The sequence below is a fragment of the Suricata suricatta genome, chromosome 10 (assembly GCF_006229205.1).
Source record: "Suricata suricatta isolate VVHF042 chromosome 10, meerkat_22Aug2017_6uvM2_HiC, whole genome shotgun sequence".
Lineage (NCBI taxonomy): Eukaryota > Metazoa > Chordata > Mammalia > Carnivora > Herpestidae > Suricata > Suricata suricatta.
Window position 1 is genome coordinate 67,161,916 of NC_043709.1, and position 18,921 is coordinate 67,180,836.

General features: G+C 38.9%; 1 protein-coding gene across 5 annotated transcripts in view; it reads left to right on the forward strand.

Annotated features, from left to right (window-relative positions):
* The window catches only part of SCAF11 (SR-related CTD associated factor 11), a 70,364-nt gene extending 60,558 nt beyond the window's left edge, over positions 1-9,806 (forward strand). For 2 of the 5 annotated variants that reach the window (XM_029953472.1, XM_029953471.1), the window contains 4 exons: positions 4,349-4,695; positions 5,701-5,919; positions 6,255-6,374; positions 6,635-9,149. In XM_029953472.1, coding sequence (XP_029809332.1) covers positions 4,349-4,695; positions 5,701-5,919; positions 6,255-6,374; positions 6,635-6,781 — 833 coding nt within the window. In that variant the 3' untranslated portion in view covers positions 6,782-9,149. Of the gene's footprint in view, positions 1-4,348; positions 4,696-5,700; positions 5,920-6,254; positions 6,375-6,634; positions 9,150-9,224 lie in introns of those variants that run through there. The other 3 variants (XM_029953473.1, XM_029953474.1, XM_029953475.1) reach the window with 3 other exon arrangements.
* Positions 9,807-18,921: the final 9,115 nt, after the last annotated feature.

The window sequence follows — 18,921 nt, forward strand, 5'->3', positions numbered from 1 at the left end:
ATAATGTTAAATCCCATTTAACAAGTCACTTTGCACTATATAAGTATATACATATATATCAGAATACATATATATGAGTATATGTACACGTATCAGTATTTACTGCCTTTTTCACTGCCCCTTCCCTCCAACCTTGTCAAAGGCTTAACTAGTTTAAGTACAGTTTGCTACAATAGAAGAACTTGGGAGTTTTTTATTTAAATTCAAGTTAGTTAATATATAGTGTGGTATTGGTTTTCAGGAATAGAATTTAGTGATTCATCACTTATATACAATATTCAGTGTTCATCATAAGTGCCCTCCTTAATACCCATCGCCCACTTAGTCCATCTCCCCACCCAACACCCCTCTAGCACCCTAAGTTTGTTCTTTGTATTTAAGAGTTTCTTAATGGGGGGGGGCACCTGGGTGTTTCAGTTTGTTAAGCATCTGACTTCGGCTCAGGACATGATCTCATGGCTCATGAGTTTGAGCCCCACGTCAGGCTCTGTGCTGACAGCTCAGAGCCTGGAGCCTGCTTCAGAGTCTGTCTCCCTTTCTCTATTAAAGTCTTTTATGGTTTTCCTCCCTTTCTGTTTTTATCTTATTTTTCCTTCCCTCTCCCTGTGTTTATATGTTTTGTTTCTTAAATACCACATATAAGTGAAATCATACAATATTTGTCTTTTTCTGGCTCATTTTGCTTAACAATACTGTACAGTTTCATCCACATTATTGCAAAATGACAAGATTTCACTCTTTTTGTTTGCTGAGTAATCTGTCCATTCCAGATCAAACTGAGGATTGCTGGAGGGGTGTTAGCTGGAGAGATGGGCTAAATGGCTGATGGGTATTAAGGAGGGCACTTGTGATAAGCGCTGGATGCTCTATATAAGTGATGAATCATTAAATTCAATTCCTTCTTGATCCACTCATCAGTGGATGGACATTTAGGCTCTTTCCATAATTTGCCTATTGTTGGTAGCGCTGCTATAAATATTGGGGCGCATGTGCCCCTTCAGATGGGCATTTTTGTCTCCCTTGGATAAGAACCCAGTAGTGCAGTTGTGGTCATAGGCTAGTTCTATTTTTAACTTTTTGAGGAACCTCCATACTGTTTTCCAGAGTGGCTGCACCGGTTTGCATTCCCACCAACAGTTCAAAAGGATACCCCTTTTCTCCGCATCCTCACCAATATCTATTGTTTCCTGAGTTGTTAATTTTAGCCATTCTGACAGGTGTGAGGGTACATCTCACTGTGGTTTTGGTTTGTTTCTCTGAAGATGAATGACGTTGAGCATCATTTCATGTGTCTGTTTGCCATCTGGATGACTTCTTTGGAGTGAAGTCTGATTGTGTCCTCTGCTCATTTCTTCACTGGATTAATTATTTTTTGGGTGTTGAGTTTGATAAGTTCTTTATAGATTTTAGATACTAGCCATTTGGAAATATCTTCTCCCATTAGTTTTTTGACTCTTTCCTTCATGGTCCAGGATAGCTTTATCTTTATAAAGTCCCATTAGTTCATTTTTGTTTTTGTTTCCCTGGCCTTGGATAACATATCAAGCAAGAAGTTGCTCTGACTGTGTTCTCCTGTAGGATTTTGATGGTTTCCTGTCTCCCATTTAGGTCTTTCATCTATTTTGAATTTATTTTTGTATATAGTGCAAGAATATGGTCCAGTTTCATTCTTTTGCATGTTGCTGTCTAGTTTTCCCAACACCATTTGTTGAAGAAACCATCTTTTTCCATTAGATGTGCTTTTCTGTTTTGTTGAAAATTAGTTGACCATATTAGTTATGAATCCATTTCAGGTTTTCTGCCCCATTGATCTATGTGTGTGTTTTTGTGCCAGTGATGATTGCTGCTTTGTAAAACAGCTTAAAATCCAGAACTGTGATGCCTCCTGCTTTGCTTTGCTTTTTTTCCAGATTGCTTTGGCTATTGGGGTCTTTTCTGGTTCCATACAAATTTTAGAATTCTTTGTTCTAACTCTGTAAGAAATGCTTGTATTTTGTTAGGGACTGCATTAAATGTGTAGATTACTTTGGGTAGCATTGACATTTTAACAATATTTATTCTTTCAATCCACGAGCATGGAATGTTTTTCCATTTTGTCTCTTCAGTTTGTTTCATATGTGTTTTATAGTTTTTAAGGTACAGATCTTTTACCTTAAGTTTATTTCTTTTCTTTTCCTTTTTTAATGTTTGTTTATTATTGAGAGACAGAGCCACAGCATGAGCATGGGAGAGGCAGAGAGAGGGGGAGACGGAGAATCCGAAGGAGGCTCCAGGCTCTGAGCTCTCAGCACAGGGCCCAACGTGGGGCTCAAACTCACAAACCACGACCTCATGACCTGAGCCAAAGTCAGACCCTTAACCTACTAAGCCACCCAGGCGCCTCTGGTTAAGTTTATTTCTGTGTATCTTACGGGTTTTGGTGCAGTTGTAAATGGGATCGATTCCTTGATTTCTCTTTCTGCTGCTTCATTATTGGTGTATAGAAATGCAACAGATTTCTCTACATCGATTTGATATCCTGTGACTTTGCCCAATTCATGTATTGGTTCTGAGCATTATTTGGAGGGGTCTTTTTGGTTTTCTACATAAGAGTATCATGTCGTCTGCAAATAGTGAAAGTTTGACTTCTTCTTGCCAATGTGGATGCCTTTTATTTTTGTTGTCTGGTTGCTGAGGCTCGGACTTCTGGTACTCTGTTGAACAATAGTGGTGAGAATGGACATCCCTGTCATGTTCCTGACCTTAGGAGAAAAGCCCCATTTTTCCCCATTGAGGGTGATATTAGCTGTGGGTCTTTCATATGTGGGTTTTATGATGTTGAGGTATGTTCCTACTATCCCTGCTTTGTTGAGGGTTTTTATCAAGAATGGATGCTGTGTTTTGTCAAATGGTTTTTCTGCATCTATTGAGAGGATCAGTTGGTTCTTATCCTTTATTAATGTGGTGAATCATGTTGATTGATTTGCGAATATTGAACTACTCCAGCCCAGGAAGAAATCCCACTTGACTGTGGTGAATAATTCTTTTACTATACTGTTGGATTCAATTTGCTAGTATCTTATTGAGAATTTTTACATCCATGTTCATCAGGAATATTGGCCTGTAATTCTCCGTTTCAGTGGGGTCTTTGTCTGGATTTGAAATTTGAAATCAAGGTAATGCTAGCCTCATAGAATGAATTTGGAAGTTTTGGTTTTTTTTTTTTTTTTTGAACAGTTTCAGAAGAATAACTATTAACTCTTCTTTAAATGTTTGGTAGAATTCCCCTGGGAAGCCATCCGGTCTTGGACCCTTCTTGTTAGGAGATTTTCAATTACTGTTTCAATGTTTTTGCTGGTTATTGGTCTGTTCAGATTTTCTATTTCTTCTTGTTTCATTTTGATAGTTTAGTTTCTAGAAATTTATCCATTTCTTCCAGATTGCCCAGTATGTTGGCTTATAATTGCTTATAATATTCTCTTGTAATTATGTTTCTGGAGTGTTGGCTGTGATCGCTCCTCTTTCATGGTTTTATTTATCTCGGTCCTTTCTCTTTTTGATAAATGTGCGTAGGTGTTATCAATTTTGCTACTTCTTTCAAGAAACCTACTCCTAGTTTCATTGATATGATATTTTTTTGGTTTCTATATCATTTATTTTTGCTCTAATCTTTATAATTACTCTTAGAATTTGGGATGTTGTGCAAGATTTAACTTTGATAGCTTTGAGAGAGAGAAGGTGAGCAAGTAGGGGGAGGGGGAGAGAGAAAGGGAGAGAGACAATCCCAAGCAGGCTCTGTGCTGTCAGAGTAGAGCCCAACATGGGGCTCAATCCCATGAACCATGAGATCACGACCTGAGTTGAAACCAAGAGTCAGATGCTTAACTGACTGAGCCTCCCAGGTATTCTAACTTTGATTTCTTTTATTTCAAATGTGCACACTTGAATTTTTGTGATCATTATTCTCATATGAATAAGTTAGTCTAATGATTTATCTTTCTTTGGCTTTTCTTATTAGGAACATTGCAAGAAAAATGCTTTGTTAAAGATAAATAAATGATTCATCTTCTAATTTAGTAACCTAATTAAATTTTGTATGATTACTTCTTTAGTACATTTCTTGAGGTACTGATTCTTTGGTAATGTTGAGAGATGCTATTATGTTAACGTGCTCTTAATTTTAGTTGAATGTTTTTTGTAACCAGCCCACATTATGTAGAAATGATACGATGAAACTAAATGATTGGAGATTGGCTTAGGTGTTCTGAGTCTGTTCATTGCTCTTTAATTTTATTATAACCAGTGGTTTTTTGCTTCTCTAAAGAACTTTTAACATTTTTTTTATTACAAGCCTTTTTTCTTTTGATAGATTCTAACCTAAAAGACCAAACAAACCAGCATGGAGATGGTTCTCAGCTACCTATAAATATGATGCAACAACAAATGAATGTAATGCAGCAACAAATGACTGCGCAGCCGCCGCCTATGAATATCTTTCCATATCCAGTGGGTGTTCATGCTCCTCTGATGAACATCCAGCGCAATCCATTTAACATTCATCCTCCGCTACCCATGCATCTGCACACGGGTGTGCCTCTCATGCAGGTAGCTGCTCCTACCAGTGTATCTCAGGGACTGCCGCCGCCACCACCCCCCCCCCCACCATCCCAACAAGTCAGCTACATTGCTTCACAGCCAGACGGAAAGCAACTGCAGGTATGTTTTTAGCATCTAAAGTTCAACCAGCGTAGCTGCTATAAGAATTTAACTGTTAGCGACATGTTCAGAAGAGGGCTTCCCAGCATCCCCAGACACTTATTTATTTGATTAGGTTTATGGTAAACCTTCAGAGCCCCTCTTCACTGTCCTTCCTCAAACCTCCCACTCCTCAAATAAGAAAGTGTGAATTGGATGCATATTATTGAACTTAAGCTACATATATGTGATTATGTCCAAACAGGTGTGTTTTTTCGGGTTAAGACAAAATTTTGAGCCAAATTAGAATCAAATGGTGGGTGCTTTAAAATAATTCTTGAATTTACTGGACTTTTCAGGGGGTGGGAGCTTGTGATTCTATGGTCTTGTTGGGACAGACTTCAGAGAAAGCTGTTCATTGTCCATTACCATCTGTATTTCATGTTCACAAGTTTACTGTGTTCAAAAAAAAGTACATCTGAGGCATATAGGAATTCGAATAATAGTTTGTGAACATTGTGTTCCTTATAGTTCTGTGCCTGCATTTCACAAATTCTAGACTTCTGATAGAAGTGTGTAATTGGAAGAAAAGGGGGATCTGGTTCTAGAATTTGGGACCTCCTATCTTTTTCTGTTGTCAGCCCTCTGCAAGCTATTTGACTTCACTGTCTCCTTTTTTCCCATCTATAAAGTGGGGGCACAGACTTTAGTTAATTTTCAAAAAGAGCCTTTCGGGAAAAATAACTGTTCTTTAAGTGCTTTTTTTTTTTTTTTTTGCTGATTTTAGTGTTGCTGTCAGAACACTACAAGTCACATGTGTAATGTAAAAGTCACTTGTCATATTTACATAGATCGCTGTTTAAGAATGTTACTTACTTTTCTTCAGGGTCCTTTAGATATATAGGACCTCAAATACAAAGTTTTCTTAAGTACTACGGTTGACTCACTTTGAATTTTTTTGTTATTTCTAATATATGACTAAAAGAATACAGTAATTCATTAACTGATGATAACTCTTTAAAACAGGGTATTCCTAGTGCTTCTCATGTAAGTAATAACATGAGTACACCAGTCTTGCCTGCTCCGACAGCAGCCCCAGGAAATTTGGGAACAGTTCAGGGACCAAGTTCTGGTAATACTTCATCATCAAGTCACAGCAAAGCCTCTAATGCTGCTGTAAAATTGACAGAAAGCAAAGTAAGTGTTACAGTGGAAGCCAGCGCAGATAGCTCGAAGACAGACAAGGCAAGTCCAAGGTTGAGAGCAACCTACATAATTCTGTATATGCTAAAGATGAAAAAATTATGTATTGTATTTACTGTTGATAGTCTTGAATTCTAATGCTGTTTGGAGGGCTCTCTCTAGACATGTTGATGCCCAGTGAGTTACTGGTAATATTTCATAATTATTTTTAAAAATGTTTGGTATGTGTGTTAATATCTTGTATTCATGACATACATGAATATGAAATATGAAGTTACTTGCAGTAATGTAAAAGTGAGGTTTTTAATTTCATATTTTTAAAGAAATTTTTTGAAAGTATGTGGGTAGATCATAATTATACTTTTTCCTCTTACCAGAAATTACAAATCCAAGAAAAAGCAGCACAGGAGGTAAAATTGGCCATTAAGCCATTTTACCAAAATAAAGATATCACCAAGGAAGAATATAAAGAGATTGTACGGAAAGCAGTAGATAAAGTAAGTTCTACTTATAAGTTATATAGGTATTGTTTTGAATCATCTCTATTTTAATAAAGGAATGCTTGAATCTAATTAAAATAATAAGCACTAACTTCTAATTCTGGTCTGTTTTTTTGCCTTTCCAGTAAGTTCATATGAGATATAGAACATATAAAAATGTCTGATTATCTCTTTGGAGTTGGTTTTCACAAATCTTTCCATTTTGCTTTAATCCTTTTTAGTATATGAGAAAAATATTCCCATTCCTTTTTTCGTAGGTTTGTCATAGTAAAAGTGGAGAAGTAAATTCTACTAAGGTGGCAAATCTGGTTAAAGCCTATGTAGACAAATACAAATACTCACGGAAGGGAAGCCAAAAGAAAGCTCTGGAAGAACCCGTGTCTACCGAAAAAAACATAGGTTGAAATGGGGAGCACTGTACAGGACACTATCAAGATATCTGCAAAGTGCAATTTCAACATGTACCTTTAACTGAAAATCCTACATAACTGTGATTGAAATTTGGTTTTGATAAAATTATTTTTTTTAATGTAGAATATAAGGTTTTGTTCTAAATATAGTTCTGCACTGCAACTTCTTTATCCTTTCCTCCCGAAAATAAAAGCAAATTCGAGGGAAAGTAAAGGGGTTAAGGGAGTGTGCATTTTTACTAGGACTATTATAGTGTGGATACTGGAAGATGTACAGCTTTTTGATTTGAATAATGGAGTGCATAAATTAGAGTCTTCGAAGTGCACTGGTTTTGGAAGAGATATATATATAACACGTTTATTCTGTCAGGCTCAAAATGAAGTATGATCTTTATGATTTTTCCCTCTATAGAAAAATAATGTATTATCATGAAGAATATTTCTAATAACAGAATATACCAATTGCAGGGTTCCTAATGTGTATTTTTAAAACACACATCTGAATAAATTGCTTAGATAGAAAACAGATTATCACATGAGTAAAATTCAGTGTTCAAAACTTTGGAACACTGTTACTGTATCACCAAATAAAGGTTATGCTGCTTGTTTTTCTTTTGTGCCTTTATTCCCCCCCAATTGAAATGAAGCAGTTTTACAACTTTACAAAGTTGCTAGATTTACAACTTTGGGAGGCTAAAACTCTGTTGAATTTAAAGTGTTGACTTTATAAAAATTACGTTCTTTCATGATTATCTTCTACCTGCCAGAGAAATGATAAATTATTTGTGCCAACTGGAGAATTGCAGTTGAGTGGTGACCCTCCCTTGCTTGGGATGGAGGTAGAATTATGAGACGCACTTCAGTGGCTTTCACTGGCTCGTCTGTCTAATCGCTGATGAATTTCTTTTCACACTTGAGAAATAGCCAAGTGCTTTACAGTGAATAAAAGTGTTAATTAGGGGACCGTATGGTGGCCATTAACCATGTTGCAAAATTCTAGACATTAAAACCTGGGTTTTGGAAAGGGAGAGGACTTAAAATAATGGAGTCTTGGCTAGGCTTTCAGGGATTAGGGATTTGATTGTCTTTTTTAAAATACTAGAATATGTCAGTTTTATAAAAGGTAAGTTCAGAATGTTAGAGAGCCACTATTTTAATTGGCATCTTAGAAGAAAAAATGGGTTGTCCGTGATAAACTTTCATTCAAAAATTTTCAATAGATACCAAATAACAAAAGCTGTTCAGATAAGACGTTAATGGCTCAGAAGGATAAATGCATCAGTGAGACAGAACGACCCTATTGTTGGCTGAACTAGAGAGCAGTGCTCTGTAGAACTGTGCTTTTCTGAAGTAAAAAAGATGTTTCTCAAGTTTATGTGCATAATACTTTCTTGGTGCTAGCTTTGATAAGGCAAATATTTTGAATTGTTGGCCCCAATAATGATTGTGCTAGTTCATAATCTTTATTAGATTAAGAGTGTAATTCCAAAATGTGTTAGAAATATTTCCAAGCAGTTCTTGATCTTTATTCTGCATTTCTGGGCATTTGTAATATGGTATTCTACTGATTTATATATATATTTTTAATTAAAGTTTGTGTTTAGATAAGAAGGGGAAAGAAGTTAGGAGTATATTTCTTCTAATAAAATATTAAGACTGTTTTAAATATCAACACACACCTCCTCATTTGTTTTGATCTCTAGAAGCAATTGTTGTGAACATTCAATCTATTTTCAGTTAAAGCTGGTTCACACTCTGAAAATTTTGTAGCAGATTGCCTAAGATGATTAATCACACAGTACATACTTTTCCTACATTTCCTTTCAGTGATGTTTGAGAATACAGTTACATTTTAAAATTTGCTTTATACCATTTAAAAGTTGTGAAGAAACACTAGGTGGTATGATGGTCAGGAGTTCAAGTCTCACATCTCTGGTAGCGGTGCCATGAATTATGTCCACCTGTTTTGAAAATAAAAAGTGTGTATTTCATATCTGCTTGGGGTACTTGGTTAGACTGCATTTAAAATGCTAATGAAGAATGTTACGGGATTAGAATTCAAACTTTTAAAACTTAAAATACCTAAGAATGTATTAAAAAGTGCATGCTTTATATAAAAAAATAACAATGCTTTAACATTCCCCATTCTTGCTCTTTTCAGAAATCTACATTAATTTTGCATGTGCACAAACTGAATCAAAAACATTTTGTGGGGTTATAAATTTCTTGTTATTTATTAAGATTCAGTATTAACTTGACCTTTGAAACCTTGGTCCCATTAACTTACTAGTCACATTGACCAATGTTTTAGGCTATAGTGATGCCTAGAATTTTGATTAAAAGTAGTTACTTATTATTTTAACATTCCAGAAGTTTTGTGATTTTTTTTTTCCTGGTTACCACATTTTCTCCATTATCTTCCAATAAATGGCCACAGTGTGTACTGTTTGACTGTTCCATCCAAAAGATGCAGCTTCGGAAGCACAGTGGTTGCCGCGTGGTCCACGAGGCCGTGTTTGTAGTGCGAGGATGGAGTTCTGTCTACTGCGAGGATACTCTTACAACAGATGTGTAGGATGTAATATTTTCTAATAAATGCTTTTGATAAACAAAGAAGTGTCTTTAACATTTTATTGTTACGATTCCTGGGAAATGGTGACCCTTGCCTCATTATAACTTTCCAAACACGTGTTGAATTATTTTTTGTATTTGTACCAACATAACTGGCATCATAGTTAAATTAATTAGTAAGTTGTAAAGCAAGCTTAGAGTTAGCCATAAGCATATATTTTAATAGCATTTCTAATTACAAAATCATTGTTGGAAAGTAGGAAAGCTTTATTTTAAAAAATGTGTAGAAGAAGGAAGAAATGTAAAAATAAGAAAAATCACCTGTAATCCTACCATTTAAAGGTAACAATGCTAATCAAACTGCCCAGAACTATGTTGTAACTTACCCTTTTCACTTAATGATGTACTTAGAAGTTTCCATCTTAATAAAAATTCTTACAGCATGATGTTTAATGGCTACATAGTATTCTATTACATATGGTACTGTTACTTTTAAAAAAATGTTTAATGTTTTTAATTTATTTTTGAGAGGGAAAAGGAGACAGAGTCCGAAATAGACTCCAGGCCCTGAGCTGTCAGCACAGAGCCTGAGGCAGGGTCTGAATCCACGAGCCACGAGATCATGACCTGAGGCAAAGTTGGACCCTTAACCAAATGAGCCGCTCAGGTGCCCTCTTCATTGCCTTTTTAACAGCACTTCATAGTCCTGTCCTGGGGGTATTAAGCTTTTAATATTGAAGCCATCTTTCATGCATTTTCAATTCTCATCCCGCCTCCATTCTCTCAAACAACTGCAGTTACCTCTGTATCAAACTGGAATTCCTTTGCAGTAAAATCCAACTCTAGTTCCCAGAGCCTTGCCATCTGAACAGATCTTTTAAAGTCCCAACTATTGACTTAGATTCTTCAGTGTAGACACTAAAGACTGATCTTCTGAGAGCACAGCTTCAGTCATATTCTACATCACTCAGCATACGGTGCCCACCTCGTGTCTGTTACACACTAGGGAAGAGTGAGAAAAACCATACTCTTTCTACTCACAGAGCTACATAATGTGGAAAGAACAGCTACCTATTTATATAACTAATAAAGAATGTCAGGACTATAAGGTGATCCAAAAATCTGAGCGGGTAATTGGACTTAACAGTGATCAGTGAGAATCCCTGGGAGAAAAGCACTTAAGAGCTAAAGATAAGAACTAAGCAAGGAGAAAAGAGCTGGCAGAGGATACAGGTGCAAATGGCCTGAAGCCTCAAAGTGTGGCGACCCCAAGCGTAAACCGGCTAGAGTGAAGACTGGTGGGAACTTCCTGGGGCAGTACATTTGGTAAAGAAAACCTTTTGAAATCTTTCAAGCAGGAGGGGTTTGATATGGGCAGATTTGCATTTTGAGAGATTACTTTGCTCATAATCTTTCAGTGGCTTAAAAGTGGTTAATAAACATGAAAAAGTGTTCAACTTCACAGTTAAATAATGTTATAAATATTCTTTTATTAAATTGATATATCCTGGCAAGAGTGCCATGAGGAAATAGACTGGTTGGAATTTGTACAATTTTTCTTTCTAAAAGGCAACTTGCAAAAAAGTATAGTCTTAAAAGTGCCGTATCCTTTTTCGATAATGATAAAAACATAGTGGTTCACATAGTCCTTTATAGTATTTAACAGGAAAATTGAAAGGGATGGTTAATCTCTGGTTCATATGAAGATGTATTTTACAGCTGTTGAAAATGTAAATGTTTTCAGGGGAAAAAATTACATTAAATGGAGAAAAAAAATAGGTCACAAACTGCAGTTGACACTTCAACAGTGAGGGGACCAGGACTCCAGCCAACCCTGTGGAGTCCAAAATCCCTGTAGAGTTTGTGACTCTCCAAATACTTCACTGCTAACAGCCTGCAGTTGACTGAAAGTCTTACCAACAACAAAGGAAACATATATTTTGTATGTTATATGTATTATACACTGTATTTTTACAATAATGTTAAGTTGGAGAAAAGAAAATGTTACAATCTGTAAGGAAGAGAAAATCCATTTATAGTACTGTATCACATTTATTAAAAGAAAAAAATTTGTGTATGAATGGACTTGTATAGTCCAAACCCATGTTACTTAAGGGCCAACTGTATTCATAGTATTCCACCTTAATTTTTTTAGGCAAAAAAATATAGATTATTAATATGAGTTATTTCTGAGTAGCAAAAGGTCTTTTTAAATGCTTTTCTTTAGTTTCACAAGTTTACTACAGTGAACAGAGCTGTATGATCAGAAAGAACTGGAGGAAATTGCAGTCCTCCGTGCTTGGGACCTGGCAGCGGGGGAATGGGCAGGAGGCTTTGCTCTAGGCTGCGGAGCTCCCAACTTCCCATTTAGAACTGGCCTGAACGCCTGGCATAGGTCTTGGATGGTCCCCAGTGGGGAGCACTGGCTCCTGTGGTAGCCGAGGGCTGCTAATCTGTGAGGAGTCGGCACCCACTGGCTTTATGGGCCGAGACATTCCTTAGTCATAAAGAAGTGGACTTCCCAAACCATAACTAACTTGGGCATATTTCTCCCAATCCTGTGATCACTAGAGAAGGTAATCCACTTACAGTTAGTAGAGGTCTTGGTTTTCAAAGCTCACAGAGAACTGAGGCATAGCTTTTTGTGCCCGAGTGATGCTGAGTATGTTACTAAACCTCTGAGCCACAGTGGCCTATATAAGGTTTTGCTGTCTACTTACCTAGCAGATAAGTGAGATCATAGACGGGAAAGTCATAATTTCCTATGTATTTACTTGGGAGAATTTCTGCTCTATAATCCAAACTGGTATGGCCACTGTCTCATCCTGGATAAGGATGGACATACAACTTACTTGTACAGTGCTTTGTAATCTAGTTGCATATTCAGGGCCACCGAGGGCTTAAAAATAAAAAGGGTCCAAAAACAATACACAGAGACTTACAGGAAGATGGTGGAATAGGAAGGTCCTCCTGTTCAATGGATACAAGCAGGTAACGTGCACGTCAGTGTAAACAGCCCAGATGACCAAGGACTGGCGGAACACACCCACAGCTAAATGCAGGTAGGAGGCCAACATCAAAGAAGGTAGGAAAGGGGGAGATAACCGTGGGGAGCTAAACTGCTCTCAGAGCAGGTGCCAGAAGGAAAGGTAACTGAGACTTGAAGAACAAAAGAGCTGACTGGTACTATTTCCCTCCCCTGTCCTGTCCCCTGTCCCCATGGACACCTGTGGGAAGCAGTGCAGCACAGCACCCTCCCCAACTTGCTAACTGCACTTGCCCCTGCCTTCTGCAGACACATCCCTTCCAGTCTGGCTTCTAGGTCTCCCACAGCAGGCCTATGCAAACCTTCCTGACACTGCCATGGCCCACACCCGGGTCTTGGGTCCGCCCACCCCACTCAATCCCCCAGGCTTGGTTCCTGGCAATTCCAGATCCCCTCTTGCAGCAGACCTGCAGGCACCTTGCTAACACTGTGCCCTGTCCCTGTGCTCTGTGGATCTGCCTCCTGTAATATGCCCTTGGCCAGAGCCCACCCAGAGTACCGCCAAGAGCCTGGCAGTGTGCAAGCAGCCTCCACCAGGGCCAGCACCACTTCCAAAGTGACTCCGGCTCTGGGGAGAGGGGATTCTAAGCACCAGTCCCAGCGCGCAGCTCCAACAATGGGCTGGGGGCAGACATCTGGTCTGACTTTAGGCCCTGCCCACCCTTGAAAGCTTCTCAGGGGACAACAAAGAAAGCACCCTGCAGTTTGGTGCTACTGCATCTCTGGCAAACACCTGGTCTGACTCAACTCAAGCATAAGGTGGCCCCAGACTAGCCCACTAACAACACAAGGGCCAGACCCTGCCTGCACAGACAGAACAAGGGAAAAGTGGCTCATCCACGCCACCGGGGTGCATGCAGCAGACATAAGAGATCTCCTTAAGTGCCCACTCCTGACGGACAGAGGACATTGCACTGCAGGGCACTGAAGAACCTCTTCTTCATAAGGCCACTACTTTAAAGAGCAGGACACATAGCTGAGTTTCCTAATACACAGAAACAGACATGGACAATTAGACAAACTGAGGAAACAGAGGACTATGTCCCAAATGAAAGAACAGGACAAAACCACAGCAAGAGAGCTAAATGAAACCAAGATAAAGTCATATGCCTGATAGAGAATTTAAAGTATGGTCACAAAGATACTGGACTTCAGAAAAGAGTGAAGGACTTCAGTGAGACCCTTAACAAAGAGGTAGAAAATAAAAAGAACCACTCAGTGACGAGGAATTCAATTTAAAAAATTAAAACTATACTAATGGGAATAAATGTAGACCAAAGGAAACAGACAAATGGATCAGTGACCTGAAGAACAGAGTAGGAGAAAGCAATCAGGCTGAATAGGAGAGAGAAAAAATAATACTAAAACATAAAAATTGATTTAGGGAACTTAGCTACTCATCATGTGTCCTAACATCTCATTATATGGATCCCAGAAGGAGAAGAGAGAGAAAAGGGGGCAGACAATGTAATTCCCCCTTTCTGGGGAAAGAAACAGAAATCCATATCTAGGAGGCACAGAGATCCCTCCACCAAAATCAAGGAGGCCCCCACCAAGACACACAGTAATTAAAATGGCAAAAAGCAGCAATAAAGAATTTAAAAGCAGCAAGAGAAAACAGTTACATACAAGGGAAACTCCATAAGGCTATCAGTGGATTTTTCAGCAAAAACTGCAGGCCAGAAGAGAGGGGCACGATGTATTCAAAGTGCTGAAAGAAAAAAAACCCCTGCAATGAAATACCCTACTCAGCAAGGCTATCATTCAGAGTAGGAGGAGAGATAAAGAATTTCCTAGACAAAAGTTAAAGAAATCTATCACCACTAAACCACCCCTGAGAAATGTTAACAGGGACTTTTTTGAATGGAAAGGAAAGACCATCAGTAAGAGTAAGAACAATAGGAAGAACAAAAAGAGTAAAACTATATAAAAATTGGTAAAGGGAATCACAAAATGAAAGGATGTAAAGTATGACACCAAACATCTAAAATGTGGGGAGAGGGGAGAAGAGTAACGAATGGGTCCAAATTTGAGCTTACTTTCAACCATCAACTTAATATAAATTACTATGTGCGTAAGATGTTACAGCGATCAAAAGGACACTGACACTGATGAGTGCTGAGTAATGTACAGAGTTCGTGAATCACTGTTTTGTACATAACACTGTATGTAACATGTTAACTACACTAGAATTAAAATTAAAAAGGCAACACACAGGCTCCGTCTAGCTAATTTAATCAGTCTCTGGGTTTGGGGTAGTTTAAACTCTCCCCAGGCAGAGGCTAATGTGAAGATAAGAAGCAAACCGCTATGTAACTTTTTTAGATCCCCTGCAGATCACAGCTGTCCTGTCAGAACAACTAAGTAGAGCACGGCTTGTTTTTTTTCCTCCCTTTCAGAGGCAGCAACAGCACCTGACAGTTTGCCTGCACTCTTTTTTAAACCGTGTTTTCAAATACCACTCTATCCGGGGTTTAGATCCCACTCAGCAGAGAAGGAGATCTGGAACATTTCTTGGGTGCACTGACTCCTGTAGGAGCCCAGCTGTTGGTAAGCTCAGGCTGCGTATGCTTAATTCAACAGGCTTTTATTCACACACTTGCCTAAGGAATTATAAACACTTCTAAAATTAATCATTGTAGCATGCTTTTTCTAAATAGTCATTTCTGGAAATCTTTCTTTTACACATTAGTAGCTGATAGCATGTCCTCCTTAGCTCTAGCAAGTACAATTCTGATTCCCAGTCACAGCCGCGGTGACGAACACTGAGTGCTTCCTGGCTCTGTGCCAGGATTTTATTTGCATTATCTCCCTTGATTTTTGTAAGAGCCTTAAAGTAGGTCCTATTATTAACCTAAGTTTTCAATTGAACAAATGAGGATGAGGTTCAGTTACTTAGCCAGGATCACTCGGATCTCAGAGAGGCCTGAGTCCAAAGCCTATGCTTGTAACCATCTTCCAAGGCTGCCTCTTGGCACATCACGAGATCTACGCAGCCACATGTGTCCCACGCTTATTTTTTCTCACCAAACCTGCCCAGACAGTTTGGGCACCCGGAACGGCTTGTCTGTGCTTCTGTTTCCATTGCCCCTCTCCACAGCGCGTGAAGCTCATACTCGCTCACCTGGCCACCTCGCTAACCAACAGGTCCTTCCTTCTAGCCTTCCCTTCCAGTTCACCCTTCAGACTTATTTTAACCAGTTAATTCCATTAACATTAATTAAATATTTGCCCTGTGCAACATAATTCCCATACCAACAAAATTTTACAGCAGAACACATTCTAAATAAAATCTCATCTGGGTGGCTGAGTCGGTTAAGCATCCGGCTTCAGCTCGGGTCATGATCTCACAGTCCATTGGTTTCAGCCCCGCGTCGGGCTCTGTGCAGACAGCTCAGAGCTTGGAGCTGCTTCAGATTCTGTGTCTCCCTCTCTCTGCCCCTCTCCCATTCACTCTGTGTCTCTGTCTCTCAAAATAAAATAAAGACATAAAAAAAACAAAAGATTCCTTTGATCTTAAAAAACAAAAAACAAAAACTTCACACCCAGGCACTGAAGGCCGCACTAAATGCAGCCTGTATCCATGATTTGCAAAATTCTTGTAGGCTGTTCTGTGGTAATATCTTACTATATAATAGATAACTAGATAATATGTAACTAGACAGCTAAGAAAGTGGTCAACAGAAGTGCACGCCCACCAAATACACCAAGAGGTAAGAATGTTCATGGTACCATTTATAATAGTCCAAATTGGAAACATCCCAAATGCCACCAATGTTGGAATACTACTGAGCAATGAAAATAAAGGTACTGTTGTACTGAGAACCATAAAGATGAGTCTTAAAACCAAACTGAGTGAAAGATGAAAAAAACAAGAGCATACAATACTATATTTCTTTTTTTTAATACTACATTTCTGGGGCGCCTGGGTGGCTCAGTCGGTTAAGCATCCGGCGGCTTCCGGCTTCGGCTCAGGTCATGATCTCACGGTTCGTGGGTTCGAGCCCTGCATCGGTCTCTGCTGACAGCTAGCTCAGAGCGTGGAGCCTGCTTCAGATTCTTTGTCTCCCTCTCTCTCTGACCCTCCCCTGCTCGTGCTGTCTCTGTCTCTCAAAAATAAATAAAAAATATTAAAAAAAATACATTTCTATATTAAGTTCATAAATAGACAAACCTATATTATAGCCTTTAGAGATCTATCTTCAGGTGATTAAAAAGAAGTTTAAAGTAAGTGACTGTCTTTAAAATCAGGATAGGGCCACTGGTGCAGGGGAGGCAGGTCTGTGACTGGGGTGAGACAGGCCTTCTGGGGAGGAGGAGTAGCCAAGGTCTATGTTTCGATCTGGGCAGTGGTAACAGAGGGGTTTGCTTTATGATACTAAAGCTCTACTCTTTGTTTTACACATTTTGTTTTATGCGTCTGAGGTAGGGGTTTCACAATAAACTTTGTAAAAAAGAAAAAAATCAAGAGGCCAGCAATTAGCTCAGAACCATTGCTGAGATTTGTGATGGGGACGCCTGGTGGCTCAGTCAGTTAGGCAGCCGACTTTGGCTCTCGAGTCATCTCCCAGTTCCTGAGTTCGAGCTCTGCGTGGGGATCTCTGCCGCCAGCTCAGAGCCAGAGTCTGCTTTGGACTCTGTCTCCCTCTCTCTGCCCATCCCCCACTCTCTCCCTCTCTCTCAAAAATCAACATTAAAAAGAATCCAGATTTGTGATAGTCCAATCTATCATTTTCCATCTTTTTCCTTCTTTTAATCCAGTCCCAATGGGAAAAATAAATCACAAATTTGGGGAAAAATGCTCACTAGAAGAATTCTGCATAAAATGTGCCTGTTTGGAACCAGAAAAACTGAGCAACAAATGTGCCAGTGCCTACCTCGTGCAGGAGTGAAGTCATTGTGTGCGTACTTAAAACCATGCTTTCTGTATTAGGTTGGCAGGTTTTGTTCCTTTTCTTCCAGTTATTATTTTAACAAACTCAATTTTCAAAGGCTGCACAACTCAGAAAGTTGCCTGTTCCCAGGTAACTGCCCAGGAAGAGTGAATTTCTTGAAAGGGTCAAACCCCAAATTAGTATTGTTGTCTTTCACGCAGTTGTTGTAAACAGAGCATCATAGCTGATCATTCAAATCAATAAACTCTAAAGCAGTGGCTAAATATTTCTCTATCAGGTTAGGGGAACAGAGTACAGTTGAGAGATTCGAGAACCCCAACCCTACACCTAACCAAACGTGTTTCAACCTATTTGTTATGATTGATTTCCAGACCACACTTCACGGAGCCCTTTACTTGGTGGCCAAAGCATGTCCCTGCTTTAGCAACATCTAACTCACACGGCACCATTTAACCTATAACCTCCCTTCTTGAACAAGACCTCTCCAAACTCGTTCTCTTAACACTGTGAAGTCTGTCAAATTTCTTTCAGCCCTTGAAGTCTCCAAAAGACATTTTTATTTCTCCATGAAGCCCACTTTGCCTTCCCCCCCCCATCAATCAAATGAAGCCTTCCACAGGACTGAACTCCCAAGACACTTTATAGTTCTCACATGGCCCGGGCTTTACCTTGGTTACTGGGGAGCGTTTGGAAGCTTGCCTCAGCCTCAGAGCAGGACTGTCTCCTCAGTCTTCCTAGTGAGCAGCAGAAGTACCCCAGCAATACGCAAGCTGAATGAGATAAAAGGGGGAGGTATAAACGGGCAAAAATCCTATCAACATCCTAGAAATGTGTTAAATAACTTTGTTCAGAAGAAACAGCTAACAGTTGTTCAAGTTATACACCAGAGTAGATAGTTGTTGGTTGGAAACTTTGGTTTCAATTTACCATAAACCCTAGTCTTAGAACTGTTCGTTTGTTAAGGGAATTCCTAGAACTCCCAGAAAGTTTTTCTGGCTCTAAGAAGTTAAGTGATGCCACATTAATAAATGAAACACTTGCCGGGGGGGAATCTGAAGAATTAGGGAAAATCTTAAAAAGACAACACAATGCATGGGAAGAAAATACTTACTATAAACAATGCAAACAAAAGGGTTTGCATTAAGTGTCTTATGTCTGACTTGCCTGGAAAGAATTCTAGTCACTCTTTACAATTAGCTTCACGTGTGCTGGTTAAATAGCTCCACTTATTTGCCATATGAACTTGGTCAAGGTACTTACTATTCCCAACCCTGTAGATCCCCCCTGTAACGTCAGCTTTCACACTGGGTTTCTGTGAAGACCAAGACAACATGTGGAAAATGCATAGCATGGTGAATGACAGAGGAACTGTGTTAAGCAAATGTTAGTGACCTGCATAATTAAAAATTTGGAAACAAATGCCCATCAGTAAGGGATTGAAATAATAAATCACCGTACACCCATACAATGGACTATATATATAGCTATAAAAAATATGAAAACTCTTTACATGGCAATATGGAAAGGTCTTAAGATACTAAACATTGTTTTCAGAACAGCAGTATCTATGGTATAAAATATTGCATAAAAATACCCCGTTTGCTCTTTTGTAATCACCTCCA